The sequence below is a fragment of the Euprymna scolopes genome, chromosome 25 (assembly GCF_053919585.1).
Source record: "Euprymna scolopes isolate OS-2025 chromosome 25, ASM5391958v1, whole genome shotgun sequence".
Classification (NCBI taxonomy): domain Eukaryota; kingdom Metazoa; phylum Mollusca; class Cephalopoda; order Sepiida; family Sepiolidae; genus Euprymna; species Euprymna scolopes.
Genome location: NC_136506.1, coordinates 60,453,473 through 60,474,812, shown reverse-complemented (window position 1 = coordinate 60,474,812; position 21,340 = coordinate 60,453,473). Strand labels below are relative to the sequence as shown.

General features: G+C 32.6%; 1 protein-coding gene across 1 annotated transcript in view; it reads right to left on the bottom strand.

The window, feature by feature from the left end:
- The window catches only part of LOC145247375 (arylacetamide deacetylase-like), a 46,540-nt gene that overhangs the window by 7,167 nt on the left and 18,033 nt on the right, over positions 1-21,340 (bottom strand). The window contains exons 3-4 of the mRNA XM_080109056.1: positions 19,217-19,318; positions 1,256-1,382 (exon numbers count right to left, since the gene is read on the bottom strand). Of these exons, the coding sequence (XP_079965182.1) occupies positions 1,256-1,382; positions 19,217-19,318 (229 nt within the window). The remainder of the gene's footprint in view (positions 1-1,255; positions 1,383-19,216; positions 19,319-21,340) is intronic.

Below are 21,340 nucleotides of genomic sequence, written 5' to 3'. Positions count from 1 at the left end.
TGTGTCTCTCTTTTCTTTCCATAGTTGCTGTATTAAAAGTAGCAATTCAATGAATTAGAAATGATTGAGGGGAAGTAGTTATGGCCAATAATAATGCATAAATGTAGAAGAAGGATGGGGTCTGATGTGTCAGTTTTATATCAAAATTATGCAAATTAACTAAACTAATAAAAGCATTAAAGGATCTCAATTATATCTTTAAGTTTAACTACTTTACAAGAAATAAGAATGAGGAGTTACTTAACTGAGACCATAAAAATAATGGGTTTTCACTTTTTCAATAAGTATTATTCAGAGTGTGATCTATTAGAAACAATGGTTAAGAGGTGGTATGCTAACTTTAAATGCAGTTGTTACAGACTTAAATAAAAGCTGAGGTTGCCCTAATTGACAGTTGTCCTCAAAAGCTTAAAAAACGTCAACAAACTTATTTTAGCTGATTGGAAATTGAAGTTATGTGAGATAGAAATTGAAGTTATGTGAGATAGAAATTGAAGTTATGTGAAATAGAAATTGAAGTTATGTGAGATAGAAAAGGATTTGAAAATATCAGAAGGCAGTGTTTTGTATGAACATTTATCAATGAGAAAGCTGTGTTTAGAGTGGGTGTGGCATTTGCTCACGGTCAATCAAAAACAACAACACGATGATTCAGAGTGGTATTTGCAACTGTTTCAACACTACAATAAAGAGTTTTTGATTCGATATGTGACAATGGATGAAACATGGATACAACACTAATGCTAGACACATGGAGGAAAAAAAGGAAGGCTCTCTTCAGTTGTGATATAAAATGACTTCTTGCTGTGAATGTCTTATAATAGGGAACCAAAGATTGGAGGTTAGTTAAACACCTTCCATAGAAATAATGCTAGAGTAGAGAGAGACTAGCAATGTCGCTTCTGTGAGAAAATACGGTAAAGAACAGAAGAGATCATCCCTAGTAGATTTCAAAATTAAGGCAAGAGTGCTAAAAATGCTATCTCCCCTGGCAGCAAAACTACATCTCTCTGATTCTTATATAGGTAGAAGATTGCATTAGGAGCCACATTCTTGAGTGGAAGAATGATCCAACCATTGTTTCAACAACCTTAGCAAGATTTTTTTGAAGTAAAACAAAGAAAAATAAGCAAATATCTTGCATTTTGCTTTTAACTGCATCATGTAAATATTTGGTTAATTTCCTTCACTTCAAGCTTTAAAATTCTTGATGGAACTGAAATATAAACTTAATTTTGACCCACAAAATACTGACCAATGTCAAGCGTTGCAAATCCACCACCCCGGAAATATACCAAACCAGGAAGTTCTTTGGTAGTCTCTTCTTTTTGTACTGGACGGTAAATACGGACTGGCACACCATCAAATTGGTCATCAATAATCTATAAGAAAAAAGCACATGATTTTAAATGCGGTTGATTATAACATGTTGGGAGACAGAAGCAATAAGAAAATTTGTGTAGAAAAAAAAGAAAAAACAATGAAAAAAGGAATACAATCACAAAGCCTAATGTCATAAACAATTCATGAATAAATTTGCTATTGTAAATGAGACATTATTAAAAAAAAAAATAACTAAAAGATGAATTAAACTGGGAAATTGTAATTTGCAAATCACTTTTGTTTTTAATTTCTTTACCATTTTGCTCTAATTGGGGATGGAGCATCCTTCAGGATATCAGACATTCATCCGCTATCATACATTCCAACCTAGAGATCTAAGATTTTAATTGTCACTTTAAATTCAATTGTTTGCATCTCTCTTGCACTTAGTTCATTTGGTATATTTGGCAGGTAATTTTTGAAATTTTTTTTTTTCGTGAGTCTGGTTGCTCCCATAATTACTGGAATGATGGAGATCTTGCCTAGATTTCTTTTCATGTTGTACATAAAACCTTATTTTATTATCTTTTCACTTTCCGCTCTGTTTGATCTGTTACTTATATAAGTAAAAAAAAAAAATTTATTCTACATAAGTAAAAAAGAAAAAATTTATTCTACATAAGTAAAGTAAAAAAGAAAAATTATTCTACATAAGTAAAAAAAAAAAATTATTCTACATAAGTAAAAAAGAAAAATTTATTCTACATAAGTAAAAAAGAAAAAATTTATTCTACATAAGTAAAGTAAAAAAAAAAATTTATTCTACATAAGTAAAAAAGAAAAAAATTATTCTACATAAGTAAAAAATAAAAATTATTCTACATAAGTAAAAAAGAAAAATTATTCTACATAAGTTAAAAAAAAATTATTCTACATAAGTAAAAAAGAAAAAATTATTCTACATAAGTAAAAAAAAAATTTATTGTACATAAGTAAAAAAGAAAAAAATTATTCTACATAAGTAAAAAAAAAAATTTTATTGTACATAAGTAAAAAAGAAAAAAATTTATTCTACATAAGTAAAAAAGAAAAATTTATTCTACATAAGTAAAAAAAAAAAATTTATTGTACATAAGTAAAAAAGAAAAAAATTTATTCTACATAAGTAAAAAAGAAAAATTTATTCTACATAAGTAAAAAAAAAAAATTTATTGTACATAAGTAAAAAAAATAATTCTTCTACATAAGTAAAAAAGAAAAAAATTTATTCTACATAAGTAAAAAAGAAAAAAATTATTCTACATAAGTAAAAAATAAAAATTATTCTACATAAGTAAAAAAGAAAAATTATTCTACATAAGTTAAAAAAAAATTATTCTACATAAGTAAAAAAGAAAAAATTATTCTACATAAGTAAAAAAAAAATTTATTGTACATAAGTAAAAAAGAAAAAAATTATTCTACATAAGTAAAAAAAAAAATTTTATTGTACATAAGTAAAAAAGAAAAAAATTTATTCTACATAAGTAAAAAAGAAAAATTTATTCTACATAAGTAAAAAAAAAAAATTTATTGTACATAAGTAAAAAAGAAAAAAATTTATTCTACATAAGTAAAAAAGAAAAATTTATTCTACATAAGTAAAAAAAAAAAATTTATTGTACATAAGTAAAAAAAATAATTCTTCTACATAAGTAAAAAAGAAAAAAATTTATTGTACATAAGTAAAAAAGAAAAAAATTATTCTACATAAGTAAAAAAAAAATTTATTGTACATAAGTAAAAAAGAAAAAAATTTATTCTACATAAGTAAAAAAGAAAAATTTATTCTACATAAGTAAAAAAAAAAAAAATTTATTGTACATAAGTAAAAAAAATAATTCTTCTACATAAGTAAAAAAGAAAAAAATTTATTGTACATAAGTAAAAAAGAAAAAAATTATTCTACATAAGTAAAAAAAAAAATTTATTGTACATAAGTAAAAAAGAAAAAAATTTATTCTACATAAGTAAAAAAGAAAAATTTATTCTACATAAGTAAAAAAAAAAAAATTTATTGTACATAAGTAAAAAAAATAATTCTTCTACATAAGTAAAAAAGAAAAAAATTTATTGTACATAAGTAAAAAAGAAAAAATTTATTGTACATAAGTAAAAAAAAAAATTTATTGTACATAAGTAAAAAAGAAAAAAATTTATTCTACATAAGTAAAAAAGAAAAATTTATTCTACATAAGTAAAAAAAAAAAGCATTAATTGTCATGAAATGATGTGATGCAGCAAAGGATTTTGTCAAATTTATTTGCGTCAATCACTCTCTCCACATAAATTTATTAAGAGACAAACTAAACAGATTAATCAAAGTCCTGTCGATTCGTTCCGTTTGACTCAATCTTAGTTTTGATCGCAAGATCAAGGCTGATTTTTAGTCTCTGTATGGGCAACTGGACTGCCATACTGACTTTTTATTCATTGAATATTTACATACGTTAACCGTGAAATTCTTGACTTTTAATAGGTAAAATAAATTAACTTTTTACACGAAATGTAATTATGTTAAAGATAAGAAACATTTTTAATGCCTTATTTTTCTTGTATCACCCGCAAACCGTATTTAATAACATTACCTACTTTTTATAAATATATATATATATATATATAGATTCACCAGTGTGTTTGTGTGAGTTCCATAAATTGTGTGTTATGGTGATTTAACAAACACACTGTAGAGGTAGAATCGAACACAAGACACTCAGTTACAAGACCGGTGCCACCCCCCCATAGAAGTAGACTCACCCGCTTGCATTAGAGGTGAGAGCAGACTACTTAAACAAGACATTCATGGCAATAGGTGTGCTTTTAAATATACGTCGTCTTGTCGACACTTTAAATGGCGTCGCTGATATAGGAAACCTGCTACAAACAGTGTTGAAATATGGACGAACAAACACAGCAGACACTACTTCAACAGGTCCTCGAGCTACAGCAAGAGAACATCGCCCTGCGAAGAGACACGGAACAGTCCAGCGAGCCACTGACAAGGAGACCTGACAGACCTACCATAGAACTGTGATGGCAACTGGGTATCATAAAACCTGTACCAGTGAGTACACCTACAACATGGTGCTCCAGAATGGTGGTAGCACCGAAAAAAGATGGGTCACTGAGGCATACGGTAGACCTACAAAAGCTCAACGCCACTACCCTACGAGAAACCCATCATACTGTCTCCTTTCAACCAGGCATCACTGGTGCCTGTGAAAACTAAAAAAACTGCCTTGGATGCATGGAATGGCTATCATAGCCTAACCCTCTCCCCATCGGCAAGAGATACAACTACCTTCATCATGAAATAGGGTAGATACCGTTATCTTCGGGCACCACAAGGATTTCAAGCATCAGGAGACACATATACACGCAGATTTGACAATATCACTGTAGATATGCCCAGGAAAACAAGATGTATAGACGACACGATACTATGGGACGACTCTACTGAAACATCATTTTGGCAAACTATGGAGTACATAAATAACTGCAGCAAAAATGGTATCGTATTCAACCCCCCAAAATTTCACTTCAAAAAAAGAGATGGAATTTGCCGTGTTCTTGATAACGGAAGATGGGATAAAACCCACCAAAAAAATGACTGAAGCAATATGGAATTTTCCAACACCAAAAAATATAACTGACATAAGATCCTGGTTTGGAATGGTAAACCAAGTAGCCTACGCTTTTTCTCAGGCCGAAGTAATGGTCCTGTTTTAGGAGCTGCTGAAGACAAAAAATCGAAAGTTCTACTGGGACAGCACACTCGATTGAATCTTCAAAGAGTCGAAAAGAAGGACCACAGAAGAGATTGAAAATGGTGGAAAAACCTTTGAAGTGAACAGACTAACTTGTTTGTCGATGGACTTCAGTAAGACAGGCTTGGGATATTTTCTTTTTCAGAAGCACTACAACTGTGCCACCAAAGCTGGACTGAATGACGCAGAGTCCCGATATACAACAGTTGGAGAGGCATTGCCGTTAGTCTACAAACTGGAAGCATGTTCGTTTTGGGATGGCCAGAGCTGTTAGTCACTGTGGACCATAAGCTGTTGGTGAAGATCTTCTCGGACAAAGCTCTGGAGGACATAAAGAACTCAAGACTGTTCAACTTTAAAGAAGGTCCTTGATGTACAAATTTTGAATAAAGCATCTGCCTGGCAAACTCAATGCGGCACCAGACTGTACATTGAGATGCCAAGTAACGTTAAGCCAGGAGGAAGCAAACGAAAAGGACATCGCACAAACCATGGATAGTGCCATAAGAGCGTCATTTAATTCCACCTATCAGCACAACCCCAAATTAAGGGCAATAACATGGGACAGGATTGCTGCTACTGACGAGGAATGCCGTACCCTCACCGAATTCATACAGAACGGTTTCCCTAAATCTCGGCATGAACTGCCAGAGACAATTCGCCAGTTTTGGCATATGAAAGAGGAGTTATATTACTTGGAAGGGGTGATGATAATGGAAAATAAAATCCTCATACCCAGAAAACTACATGCGGAGATACTGGAATATCTCCATTCGGTGCATCAGGGTGTCAATGGAATGTTGACAAACGCCAGACAATGGCTGTTTTGGTCAGGACTGGACGCGAGCATTCATCGGACCCGGGCCCAGTGCAAAGTATGCAATGTAATGGCTCTATCACAACTTAGTGAACCCCTCATGCTGCCCCCGAACCCCGAGTTCTCATTTCAGAAGACGGTGATGGACTTTTTCAATTTACGAGGGAAGAACTACCTAGTATATGCAGATAGATACACCGAATGGGTGGAAGTCACTTTGATGTCATCTGGGAATACCAAGGCCACGTGATGCCCTACAAAACTGGTTCTGCACGTACGGCGTCCCGGAGGAACTGTCAATCGATGGTGGACCACCGTTTGACTCCAGTGAATATAACCGGTTCCTAGATAATTGGGGTATAAGGAAACGAACATCATTGGCATATTACCCTCAAAGCAACGGGAGAGCAGAATTGGCCGTTAAAACGGCTAAAAGGATACTTATTGATAGCACGGACAGTTGTGGTCGCCTATGCCATGACTGGGCAGCTAGGTCCCTACTGACTCATTGCAACACCCCGGTACAAAACCTACATATGTCACCAGTGATGATGCTCTATGGTCACATGATAAAGGACCATCTCTCAGTGTTCAAGGACCGATATCGAATCCATAAATGCTGGAGAGAAATCAGTCATTATAGAGAAACAGCGATGGCAAAAAGACACTTACGGAATAAAAGGGAATACAATCTAAAATGTCACCCGCTTCAGGAACTGAAAATCAGGGAAACGGTGCAGGTTCAAAACCAAGTTGGTCCACAACCGTGCCGATGGGCAAAGATGGGAAGGGTGGTGGAAACATTGGGTAACCGGCAGTATAATGTACGCATTGATGGGAGTAACCGGGTAACCCGTCACAATCACAAATTTCTCTGAAGAATAAACCCCGTAGTAGATACCCCTTGTCATTCAATACCTGAGGAGCCATCAGGAATGTTGGATACCATAGACAACCCAGCAGGACCCAAAATACCGGGACAATGGTCTCCCACGTGTACGGATAAACACCAGCCCAAAACATCCAACACTTTGCCAGAACAGATAGAGATGGATGACACAGCATTTCCTGGGATGATAGAGGCTGAGGAAGACCAACCGGTATGTCATAGCAGAAGGGTGACTCAACCACCCAGGAACTTATCCACACAGACATGGGGCACGTTGCATGACTACTCCAGAGCCTCAAAACATTGGACCACAACACGAGTATCTTGTGGCACCAGAAGGGGGAGAGCGTATAGAGGTGGAATCGAACACAAGCCGCCAAGTTACAAGACCAAAGTGGTCTTGGCATCACACCCTCATAGAAGTAGACTCGCCCGCTTGCATGAGAGGTGAGAGTAGGCTATTTAAACAAGACATTCACGGCAACGGGTGTGCTTTTAAATATACGTAGTCTTGCTGACACCAAAGATGTTATTTAATGGTCGGCAAACTAAAAAAGGTTCAAATGCATCAAATGTTTTCTCTCTCATTGATCTTATGCAAACTGGAAAAGTGACAAATGAATAAAAATCTATGAATAAAATTCTAAAAATTTGTTTGGATTGGTGAGAACAACAAAGTGTAAATAAATGGTACACATTTATCTATTTGTGATGGCAATAAAAGGTGGGATCATAATGACGAGTACATTTTATGACCTATTCAGATCAATTTGCTATGACTACACAAAACGATTGACATCCACCTCCATGCACCATACAGTTAGTCCTCACAAAATATTTACAATATTCAAATAAGTTTCAATAAAGGTTAGATTTTTCACATTTCACCATTGAAATTGTCCTTGGATTCTGTCTAGATTCACTACAGGTAATTATCAGCTAAAGTCATAAAATAACTGAAATATGTTAGAAGCTGAAAAGAAATGAAATTAACTTTTTTTCTCCATTTCATAAAACAAAAATAAAATTAAACAAAGTATATCTTAAATGAAAAATTTTAATTATTTTTATAAAATTTGTTTTGATTTGTTAAAGCCATTTGCAATTTTACATTTTCACTTATAAAAAATGCAGCAATCACAAGTATTTTTTAAGAAAACGTCACCATATTAACAGTTTTATGACTTGATCTCATATTGCAAATGAGATTTTTAAATTTTTTTCAAGGCTAAATTTACACTACATTTAAAATTATTTTCAACCAGCAACCATGTCAGATGAATACCACTAATTTACACTATAAATATAATTTTCAAATGTCCCTTAATCTTCTGACATGCAAATCTTTCTTTTTCACATTTAAATGTTAAAATTAATGATTTTTTCAACATTGTATTCAATCATCAAGAAATTTTTAAAGAATTTTTTAAGAATGGAAATAAAAACAAATTGATTTGTTATCAAAGTTCTGAATTTTGGAGATGAGAGCTGATTGTTTATATTACTTGTATTGATCAGACTATTGGGATGCAGGTGGAAGGTGCTGACTCAAGGAGGCAGCACATGTGCTAAAAAATAAAAATTACTAAGCAGACCAAGCCTGGAATTTAGTAACATTTGGGACTCTCTAATTGTACAAAAAATAAATATTACTCTTAAAATTTCAGCAATATAAGGGAAATAATCCCTCTGTTGATCATTATTAGAGTTGCCTTACCTTTGTCAACCAATATTTTTCCTCACAGATTTGAAACAATGGCCAAAAAATGGAGACTGACTCACAGAAATATGAAAATATCTAAGAGTCCAGTAACTTTTCTCTTTTCTTTTCCAAACAACCGACATGCCTGATGATGGTCAAAGGATAATCTGACTGAAACGTTGCACTAATAACACTCAAGATGAGAACAATAGTCCAATCGATACAAGTAAGATAAATTGATTTGTATTTCACAATAATTTTCTTCATGAATAATGCCATTTTGTAACTTCCAATATCACTGCAAGCTTTCTAGTAATGCATTCCTGCAAGAACAAATTCACTTTGAGGATCTGAACTTGGGATCTGGGAAACAACAGCAGAGAACCATTTTCAAACTGATGACTTCTCATTTTGGAGTGGTTGCAATATTTCCTGTTATAACATGACACCTTTCTTAGTGGTGGTTGATTTATTTGATATTGATCGCCAAACTTTATTACTTTTATCCTTTCTATGCCATCATCAAACTATTTTCATATAGACGTGTTACTTCTTGAAGTTTCGAAATGATTTCCATTGTTTTTTTTTTTTTTTTTTTTTTTACATAGGCATCACCACTTATCAAGGCCCAAGGGCCACTCGAGGATAAGGGTTAAAGAGTGTACAGTAGTCCATTGGACAATATAGTAATTGTCAGTAATGGAAATTCAGTAAATTTGTTCACTTAAGGGGAACAGCTTATCAAGAACTTGGGGTACCAATATTCATCCCTTCATACAATACATTTAATATATTACTCTACAGTAGAGAAAAAAAGGTAAGTCAATCAATGTGGCACTGATATATCTGCAATGGAGCAGAGAAATGTGAGAATGAACGGAATGATGAGGAGAGACATCATTTACAGAAGCTCTGACTTCATAACTGTATTTGCTAAAATAAGATTCATATAAGGAATGATATTTTTTGTTTTGATTTAATTTTTCTGTTGTATAACATTTCAACGCTTTTGGATTATTTGATTGCAGAACATAATACATATTGTATACGATTAATTTAACACAGGTTACTATTGTACTGCTAGCTGGAAGAGACATTAACATTTCTCAATAATCTGAGTAGATAATTGACTGCAACAGTTTGAGCAGAATTTGAACCCACCATAATCTGCAACATAATGTCAATCATGCAGTTGGTTTAAGTTAGATTACTTCACAGTCCTAATCTAATATTGAGCAAAAAGAGTTGCTTTTCCATGCACTAAAATATAAATAGGTATTGATTAATAAAATCATTAATAATAATACAACACATAATAGTTAATAACATTGTATCATTGTAGATCATGAGCATTGTTTGCAAAGCTGCCAACATGGCCAATTATTAACTTTAAATCTCATCACCTTTTTATCAGTTTGTTCATCGATTACTGTGAAAAAGATAGAACCATCAATGTTGAATATTATATAACATTAATGCAGTGTTTGAAGGAACAAATCGGTCAAAAAAAAATTACACTTAAATGAGGAAGAAAAAGCCTTCTTTCATCAAATAAAGTCAATTGTAAAACTACCTGAATTGCATTTTCAATTGATTCCACACCAACCTTATTTGCTGAAGTTGGTCTCCAGCAACTACTGGCTGTTTGTAAATCTCAAATAAAAGCTCCCAGGCTTTGGCTCAAATGAAAAAGTGATATCAGAAATTGAGGAGTATTTTGAGGCTAAAGACAAATCGTTTTACAAAAAAGGCATTGAATTGTTAGAAAATCATTGGAATTGTGTAACACAATAGAAAGAGACTATATTGATGAATAAAGTCGAATTTTGCCAAAAATTTGTTTTATTAGTTAGGCTTAATATCTATTGAGTAGTGTACTAATAATATATCCGCTGACTGGACTAGCAATACTCACTAACCATAAAATGCTTTGGATCAATACAGATTTTAAGGAGGTTCTACTAAAGTAGTCATATTTTAAAAATCAAAGCACTTTTCAAAATGCCACCATTTTGTTCTGTTTGGTTTTGTTTGTTTTACAGCATATCAACTATCTATGGGTTATTTAATACTGAATAAAGTTCTCAAATAAAATCCCAAAATACATTGCTCCCAGAGTACATTGCATTACTCAATACTCTTAATAGAAAATTTTAGAGAAGGTAACAACATTACTTTAAAAAAACAAAACAAAAAAAACAAAAAAACAAAAAAACACTACTTCCAAAATGTATTATTTTCAGAATACATTACCTATAGAGAGTGGAACATTAATCTTAAAAAAAAGTATTACTGAAAGAAAACATTACTTTTATCTTTAAAAGTAATGTTTTCTAAGATTAAGAGAGTAGGGTCATTATTCCCAGGAAAGACTACTCCTAGAAAACATTACTATTTGAAGAAATTACTTTTTGGAAAAAAAATTCTCCTTAATCTTCTTTGTTCTCAACATGATTGACCCTCAGTCTTGTATTATCTATTTGGAAAGTAAATAAAGATGATATATAAAGTTTTGATTTCATTAGTTTAATAATATTAAAAATAATATAAATGTACTTTTCTACAATTTAACATTATAGATTTCTATCCATCTATGTCTGAAGAACTCTCAAACATAATTAAAAATGTAAAAAATCAGTTTTAATCAAATGCAGTGGAAGTGTTATTAGCAGCTCCAGTAACTCTCGCTTCTGTGGAGAGTAGATAATGCAGTGGAAGTGTTATCGGCTCCAGTAACTCTTGCTTCTCTTTTTTTGTCCCTCAGTCCTCATTTCCAATGAGTGATGTTTCTGAGAAAGGGTGAAGAAAAAGCTGTTTTTCAGGTCAGTAGTACTTCGTGAACAGTAGTCTGAGATGTCGGAAATTTTCTGTTTCTATGTTTATCCTTGCGGCCATGTCACTAGTAAGGGTGCTGGAGGTAAACATTTCATCTGGGCTGACGTTATCCACCTGATAGTCAAGGACCCGAACCTTGGATTAACCACTAAGGAGGCTGTCCTATCAGCAGGTGCAAAGTACCGGGGCTGCTGTATTGCTATTTGGTGAATGTATTCTGGACCATGCAGTAGTCTCTGGTGGGGCCTCTCGATGCCATACTAGTGGGTAATTGTTACGGCTTTACCTTATCATATGCTGCAAAAAAAAAAAAAATTTCCTGTCTTTTCTTTCCTACTTTCCCTGGTCCTGGATATGACCTTAAACTATATTCGATGGTGAGGCCCCTGTTCACGGGCTTTGGAGAGTGTGGAGCCAACCTTTAATTGCCATTGCTCCCAGGTCCACTCTGACTCAGAGTGGTAGTACCTGTTAGGGTTAGGGTCCCAACTATGGGTTAAATAGAAACAGACTTGAAAAAAAAAATATATTCTATTAAAAAATGGTTCTTCAAAAATCACTGGATTCAGCATTAAATAACCTGAAAAGGGTTGATATGTCGTAAAACAAAAACAACCAACCTACTTTCCCTCTCTGTCCTGCTCTAACCAAGTATGCTGACCTGTTCCCCAAATCCCTAAATCCTCAAAATGAAATATCTCCAAAAAAAAAAAAAAAACACATATAAACCTAAAATCCCATCCTCCAACGTAGACCCCTACTACCATGTCTCCTTCTCCAACATCAGGGGTCTACGTTCCAACCTTCCAGAGGTTGAAACCCAATTACAGGAGACAAAACCGGACATATTCTTTCTAAACGAAACTGGAATAGGGCTGACCACTTCCCTAGATGAGTTTATAATTAAAGGATACTCTAATTTAACATCTAAATCTGACCCCCAATATCACCATGGACATGGTATATGTGCCTACATTAAAGATGGCTTCCCATGTGGCAGGGATATCTCCAGAGAAGACCCTAATTTACCTTATATGTGCTTCCGGGTTTCACTTGCTTACACCTCCACATTTATATTTGCCCTCTATCGCCCCCACAACAGCAGAGTTACTATCTTTAAGAAAATATCTGAGAAAATTGACCACATCCTGTCTGCTCATCCCTTGGCTAACATTCACATTTGTGGTGACTTCAATGTCCATAACATGGAATAACTGACTCACTCAAATAAGACAGATGATGAAGGGAGGTTCTGTCATGATTTTGTCATTGCTTATGACCTCACTCAGATTGTTTGCGATCCCACCCGTGTGCCCGATACTACCGGTCAGGACGCAAGTCTTCTAGACCTTTTTCTCTCAACTTCCCCTGAGCTATGTTTATGTTCCGTTCTATCTCCTATGGGATCCTCCGACCACTCTTGATTCCAGTAAAGCAACTGACCCTGACAGTATTCCAATTATAGTGTTAAAAAAGCTTCAACCAGAACTTGCCCCCATACTTACAAAACTATTTAAGCGTTGCCTTAAGAAGTGTTTTCCAACAACCTGGAAAACCTCATCAGTATGCCCTGTATTTAAGAATTCAAGTGATAAGTTATCTCCCTCTCAGTACAGACCAATAAGTCTCCTGTGTGTCATGAGTAAGTAGCTGGAATCCATATTAACTAGAGAAGTAGTCAACCACCTCAGCAGAAATAACCTTCTTAGTGACACATAATATGGTTTCCGTTCTGCTAGATCTACAGCAGATGTGCTAACGGTTATATCTCATAGAATTACTGAATCTCTCGACAAAGGTTTCCTTTCTAGGGCAATTGCTCTTGACATATCAAAGGCCTTCTATAAGGTAAATGCCTACTTCACAAGATTTCCAGCTATGGCATAACTGGAAATGTTTTCTTAATCATTAAATCATTTCTTTCTGATAGGCTCATAAGAGTAGTGGTTGATTGGCAGAAATCAGAGGCCCACAATATTAATGCTGGAGTTCCTCAGGTGTTCATCCTGGGCCCAACTCTCTTCCTGATCTACATCAATGATCTCCCAAAACACATACTTAAATCATTCGTTGACATCTATGCTGATGACACGATCATCTATGGCAACACATCAAAGGCCGTAAATAACAATGTTTTCTCTGATTCTCTCTCCTCTGATCTTGAGCGCATGGTACAATGGGGTAAGAAGTGGCTGGTTACCTTTAATGCATCTAAAACCAAGCTCCTATCTTTACATCATAAACGCTCTGATCCCCATCTGGTATCAATTGAAATGGATGGCTCTCATCTAGAGGAGGCCCCATGTTTTGATAATCTTCTGGGTTTAACCTTTACTCCTGATCTGAAATGGAACACATACATCAAGTCTGTGGCCAAGGTCGCTGGGAAAATGGTGAGATCCTTCTATCACTCCAGAAGATATCTCACTAATGATGCAATTCTCTATCTATATAAAAACCAAGTACGTCCAAGGATGGAGTACTGTTGCCACATCTAGGCAGGAGCTGCTAAAAACAGCCTATCCTGCCTTGACAGAGTACAAAATAGACTTCGTGACTTAGTGGAGGATGCCCTTTTCTCTTCCCTGCAGCCCTTCTCCCATAGAAGAGACATTGCGGGCCTATCTTTGTTTTATCGTTATTTCCATGGCGAGTGCTCATCTGAGCTCCAATCTTTCGTCCCCCCTCACCAATCTTTCTCAAAAAACACCCGTCTAGCTGAAACCACTGTCAATAATTTTCCCACTCTTTATCTGTACCTAAATCAAAACGTAGATTCCATGAACAAAGCTTCTTTCTTAGAACTGCACGCCTGTGGAACTCTCTGCCACTTGCCTGTTTCCCTCCTGACTAGAGCTTGGATGTCTTCAAGTCCAACATAAAAAAATTCCTGATGAACCGCCCCCTTAAGTAATGACACTTTATCAAATCTCCGATATTAACTATTACTACGATACTATCCCATTGATTACTGTACACACAATAACCCTTATCCCTGAGTGGCTTCTGGGCCTTGATAAGTGGTGACCTCCATGCAAAAAAACAAAAACAAAAAAAAACATAATGATTAATGAAAACTTATTTTTTTGATTTGGCCATGGGCATCATGGACTCATAAAATGTAATACTAATGATATAGAGCAAATGAGTTGACTTCAATAAGGTCAAAAGCGAAAACTTCAAGAAAATCATACAGATAAAAAATTAGGCCTAAGAGAAGACTGTTGTGGGACTCACCCATGCACTAAATATGAACTCTTCCAAACTGCATAAATTAATTGAGAGTTACGACTCTCGGTGTGGTCAGTGTACTTTCATGGTCTGCTATCTTGGCTGTACTTACTTCAACTGTTGCTCTTTGTATGCTGTTTTTTGTTTCAATATATTTTACTTTTTCTAACTCATTGCCATGTCCATGTTTTCCTTAGTGACCCTTTCAAGGCCACAACATAAACGTACTAACATAAAAATAACTCACTTTTCAGATGTCACTTTCAAATTAAATAAAAATACATATGAGATATTTAATAGATAATTTCAATTCAATATATGTGAATCCAAAGCCCCCCACCTCATCCCGCCATTAATCATAAAACATTTTTAGTTCAATTGAATGCAGGCTTAGCAATAATTCTAACAACAAAAATATATTTAAGAAATCAAGCAACGTCGACAACACAGCTCTAAAATATAAAAATTATTATAATAATAAAATTAACCCTTGGGAGGGAACAACAACGAATTTAATTAGTTAGTTAACTAGACTAAACATCAGATGGATATATAAAAACAATCAGTAACACAAATTCCATGAACTCAGTCTGACGATTTCCATGGGGATAAAATGAGAACACCTAAGTAGCTCAATTGCCATAAATATATTGTCATAACTTACTATCCAGCTCTACTCATGTAATGTAATGAGCACTGTTGAAGTACATACTGAAAATTGATACATAATATATTATATCTGCTTATATGTGCATACATGAAAAAATTTATAAAATATATATATCTATAATATAAAGCTGAATGTGTGTGTGTGTGTGTGTGTGGTCACGAATAGGCTCCTATATGGTTGACTATTTTAAAAAACTGATTACATATAATGATAGAAGATGTATCGAGGATCAGGAATGGGTATGTTTGATCTGGCAGAACGGTGGTTCATAAAGATTGTGGGGTCTGCATTTGCGCCTGGCCCCCAAATTATGGAAATAAAAAATGAAAAAAAAAAAAAAACGTTTACAAGTGTTTTTGATATAAATGTACATAAGAATACTTTGATAAGTATGTTTCAACTTAAATAGGGATGGTATAATAAAATTGTGGGTCCTTTTCATAACCTATCATACTTTCAATCACAGTCCATTTTCTGTAGGCTGTTTTTGAACCCAGTCAACGACGGGTACTTCTGCTAGTACAAATATATATAAGAACACAATTTAAGACTGTAAATTATACTTTACATGAATTTATTGTTTAACAAGATACTCAAATAAAAATATTAAGATTTCCTTAATCCATGAAATCTCAAAGAAATGCGTTCTTCTCATCAGAGGAAAGATATTAGCAAATAAATATTATAGTGAAACTGAATTTGCTGGTATTGGCATGAATTGAAACTGCATTATATGAAAACTAATTATAAATGCAAAAAGTTTAAGTAAAGGGAGAAATAAATGAATTGAAAAATAAAAATGTGAATTTAAAACGAAAGATTAAAAATCTAGATGAAAGTATACGGAGTGGTATGCATATTTCCAAGATAAAATGATCACAAAAGTTAATGTTCTCATAAGAATACACACAAAAAAAAAAGTATTTTACTTCCCTTGTATTTTTGAAATCAAGTTTTTTGTCATTACTAAATTTGTTAACCGGCTATGGAAGATTTTGTTATGCTGGTTCCACTATCCTAAGTGAAAAAAGCTTTAACGATTCAAAATAATCTTTCTTCCTCAAGTGCTTGCAAATGGGATCTTTTTACAGACATGGATTACACACATTTTGGATTTTTAATTTGGATCTATTTGTCAAAGTTATTTAACTGACTTCTTATAGGAACATTTACAGTCTTAAATTGTGTTCTTCTATGACAAGCTCTATTTCCTATTTTGGTTGTATTGAACTTTTTATTTGGTTAGAATTACTATATTCACTTTAAGTTTACAGAAGTTTTTGGTTTATAAACTTAATGTTTACCTTTTGAATGCCTGTCTGATACTAAACTTTTTTCGTGCATCTTTATTCCCAGACAATTTTATATGTAAACTAATACATTACAGAATAGTTCTTAAATATAAAGATTTAATATTATTATTATACTTTTTATTATTTATTTACTTTATATATATATATTATTTTTGTAATTTATATACTAGTGAAATAGTATCCAGTTTGCATCTACATTTTTTTATTGGGGAAGTGGTATTTTCCAATGGAGAGCTATGAGTTTAACAGCTGTTTCTACATCTCTGAAACAGGTACATGGTAAACAAATGATCATCTCCGATTTTTATCTTATAATTTAAGTTAAGATTTCTTGTTTTATTTGTGTTCTATGATTGAATTCCATTTTTAATTGTGAATTTCTAGGAGTAAATTAGCTTATGCAGGTGCATATATATATATATATATATATATATATATATATATATATATATATATATATATATATAATATAAAGCTGGATATGTGTGTGTGTGTGTGTGTGTGTGTCTGGTCATGAATAGCCTCCTATATGGTTGACTATTTTAAAAAACTGATTACATATAATGATAGAAGATGTATCGAGACACAGGAATGGGTATGTTTGATCTGGCAGAATGGTGGTTCATTAAAATTGTGGGGTCTGCGTTCGTGATTGGTCCACAAAGTATGGAAATAAAAAATTTAAAAATTAAAAAAAAAAACGTTTACAAGTGTTTTTGATATAAATGTACATAATAATACTTTGATAAGTATGTTTTAACTTAAATAGAGATGGTATAATAAAATTGTGGGGTCTGCATTCGCGCCTGATCTGCATAGAATGAAAATAGGCACAAACTTTAATAAAGACTTTTCATATCTATCTGCATAAATATACTTTGATAATTATGTTTCAGTTTGAAGAAATATGGTATAATAAAATTATGGGGTATTTGTTCGCACCTGACCTCCATAGAATGGAAATATGTCACAAAGTTTAACAAGGTTTTTTAATATAGATCCACAGAATACTGTGATAAGTGTTCCAGTGTGAACAAGTATGGTATAATAAATTATGGGGTTTATCTATTTTATTTTTACTTTCATCATATTTTGCTTTGGTTTTGATACCCCCAAATTCGAAGTTATCTCTTTACAACTCTTCCTTTTCATAACCTATCATACTTTCATAAATCAGAGTCCATTTTCTGTAGGCTGTTTTTGAACTCAGTCAATAACGGATACTTTTGCTTGCATATATATATATATATATATATATATATATATATATATATATATATCTGTGTCTGTGTGTATACTCATCGTACATATAGTTTTTTTCTATGTATATAAAAATAAATAAATCAATTTCAGTTTTAATTACTAGCCAATATTAAACTAATTATTTCAGTAGCGCATTTCAATGACTACATAACTTTTAACATGGCTTGTAACGTTAGTCATTGTAAATAAATAATCAAATTAATTCTATAACATAGTAATTTACTAATTAATTTCAAACTCAGTTAATGAATGAGAAATTTTTCAGATGGAGGCAATTTTACTTTTGTTTTTCGTTCTAATCCAGTTTTTTTTTTTTTTTAGGAAGCTGAATTTTCTGCACTTGTGTCTAACTTTGTCCTTGTGGGAAGTTAAACATTACACATCACTGAGGCTGGACGCTAATATGAATGTATTAGTACAACTATCACAAATATAGTTATTCCCATGTACATAAAAAAGTATATCTCAAAAGGTTGACTTACTTTGACTAAATATAACTTCATTTCTTAGATAAGATAATGTTCCTTTTTTTTTATTTACAACTAGCATGGCCAGTGTACCGGCATTGCCCAGTGGAAGTATGAAAAGCCAGAACAGATGTGTCTTCAATTATCAGACACTCTCATTGAGTGGCACACACCAACATGGCAGATGGTCATTGCTCTTTTAAGTTGGCTATTGTCACTTCATAGACCTAGCAAGTGCTTAAGTTTTGAGTTGATTATTGTTGTTTTTAGACAGTAACTGCTGTTTTGATGTGATTACTTGTGGGTATTTGCATTTACTGGTGGGCACTCACTGCTTTAACAACTGTTGCTCACTAGCCATAACTGTCACTCAAAGACAGCCATGACTAATATGTTTTTTTGTTCCAAGACTGAGCAAAGCAAGGAGCATCTTGTATTTATGCAAAATACGGACTGTGCTATTTGTTAGCTGCCATGGTCAATTTAAATACAATTGTATATGGTAGTGTTTGTGTATGAAAATATTATTTGAAAGTCCATAATAGTTAACAAAATCTGTTGTTATTGTTTTATTATGGTCTTTATTCTGCATAAGTACCCATTTGTTAAATGGTAATGACCAAAAAAAAAAAAAAAATTATAACACACAGATATAAACAAAAGATAAGCACAAATTGACTTGTAATTTTTAAGATAAGCATTGGTTATTTGGATTATTCAAATTATTATTATCACCTTGGCTGTTATATTTACAAAACAAATGGCAAATTAATGTTTGCTTACAAAGACATGAGTGACTGTCAGAATGTTTTGCAGGCAGATAAATAAAAACACATTTTTGACCATTATTTTTAATAGTATTGAACACATGAGTAACAGATAGAAAAGAAAAGTACAAACCTCAATTGTGTCATCACTTGGTATGTGAACCATGACATTTTTACAAAGAGACGTAAACGTGTTGATTGAAGAATCTATTCCAATTGCTGCAGAAATTGATGACTGGAAAAAAAAGAAAGGAATTATTTTTATTTAAAAAAAAAAAGAAAGGAATTATTTTTATTAAAAAGAAAAAAGAACATTAACTTCATTTGCAGCAAATCACATTATATTGTTATTATAATAGAAATTATGTGTCAGTAGGTTTGTAATCCAAACTTAAAATTTTATTAAAAAGGAATTACTCTTATTATATTTTAATTTCTTCTATTCATTGAATTTCACTTTTGCTTTGTTTAGGAGTTAGACGTTTTTCTTATTTCACAAGCTAATGTTTTTAAGACTGCAAATTATACTTTACATGAATTTATTGTTCAACAAGATACTCAAAAAAAAATATAAAGATTTCCTTAATCTATGGAATCTCAAAGAAATGTGTTTTTTTCAGAGGAAAGATATTAGCAAATGAATATTATAGTGAAGCTATGAATTTGCTGGCATTGGCATAAATTGAAACTGCATTTTGCTTTGTTTAGGAGTTAGAGGTTTTTCCTATTTCACAAGCTAATGATTCAATTCTAACCACAAATCAACCATCTTCAAATTTCACTCTGTATGGTATTGTCAAATAGTTGATTATAAGTTTTCCTTGACTGGCCAACTTTCTTGCAATTCAAAGCATCCATAAGCATATCGGCATATGAATGTGTTCCTTTTAAATAATACTTTAATTTTAGTTACAAATCGACACACATTCTTCATTATAACAAAAAATCATATTTCCCTTTTTTTAATAGAATCCATATTTTTAAGATTCTATAAGGCCAAAATAGGTAAGAAGAACCACTGTATTAAAAGGTTGCCAAAAGGATTTCAGTACCAGAGATGGACAAGATATGCAAGATAAATTTAGAATAAAGCGTTAGATGTTTTGTTCGCATATCTAATTACAAGATTTATGTTTTAATATCACAGATAAAAATAGCACAAGTGGATTAATGCGAATAAAAGGCACAAGTGAAAAATATAGATGAAAATCTCACAATGAGTTTATCAAAATCTAGGATAAAATACATAAAGATAAAACATTAAAAAGTTTGTCAAATTAAAAAAAAAATTATATTTACATTTTTTAAAATGTAGATATAATTTTCTTTTTAATTTGACAAGATAAATTTGTAGTTAAGGGCCCTCAGCTATCCCTCATGTTATTCTATATTTTTTAAGTGAGTATTTATGAACGCCCTGAAAACTTGCGTAAGAAAACAAAACAAATCAAAAAAAATAAAAATAAAATCTGAAGCAATTATTTTAGAATGTAGAGTGAAGGTCAGTTTCGCATATAAATAAAATGGTCGCTCATTTGTAGGCCATTATTTAACAGCTCCATTAACCCTATATCCAATTGGCAAAATACCTCCAATAGAACCCTCCTACAATTCTACCCTAAGTCCAGATGGCTCCCCCTCCTTCAAAAAAAAAAAAAAAAGAAAAAGTACATGGTTATATCTAAAATTTAATTATAATGGTTTTACTCATCTTACACACAGGATAGATAGCTATACTCATTCCTTTCTATGTTCTTGCTTTGTGCCATTTTTCCTATTTATTTACTTGTGCCGTTTTTATTTGCACAATTTTTACTGTGCACCCCAATTACCACTACACCAAACACTTCAGGATGTTATACTCTTTAAAAATATGGCAGTTGTATAAAAAATAAATACATCATAAAACTTTAATTTGAGCACCTAACAGTTCAATAACTTAAATTCCAAGAGCCTATCTTGCTTGGAGAGGTACACAAACCCATTGGACATTGATCAAACATTTTAATTTAATTTGAGCTTAAAACAATAAATGTTAAGGGGTCAAAATTGGAGTCAAAATTAAAAACAATTCGACCTCTGTGGTCTCTACCAACTTTTCTCTATGGTAGTTAAGGAAACCTATTATATAGAAAGGCGCTACCGTACATATTCACTTTTTAATACATACATATGCACATAAAGTTATGAACAGTATATAGGGCCTGAGCAAAGCCAGGCTGAACTGCTAGTATATCTATAAAAATGAGAATGTCTG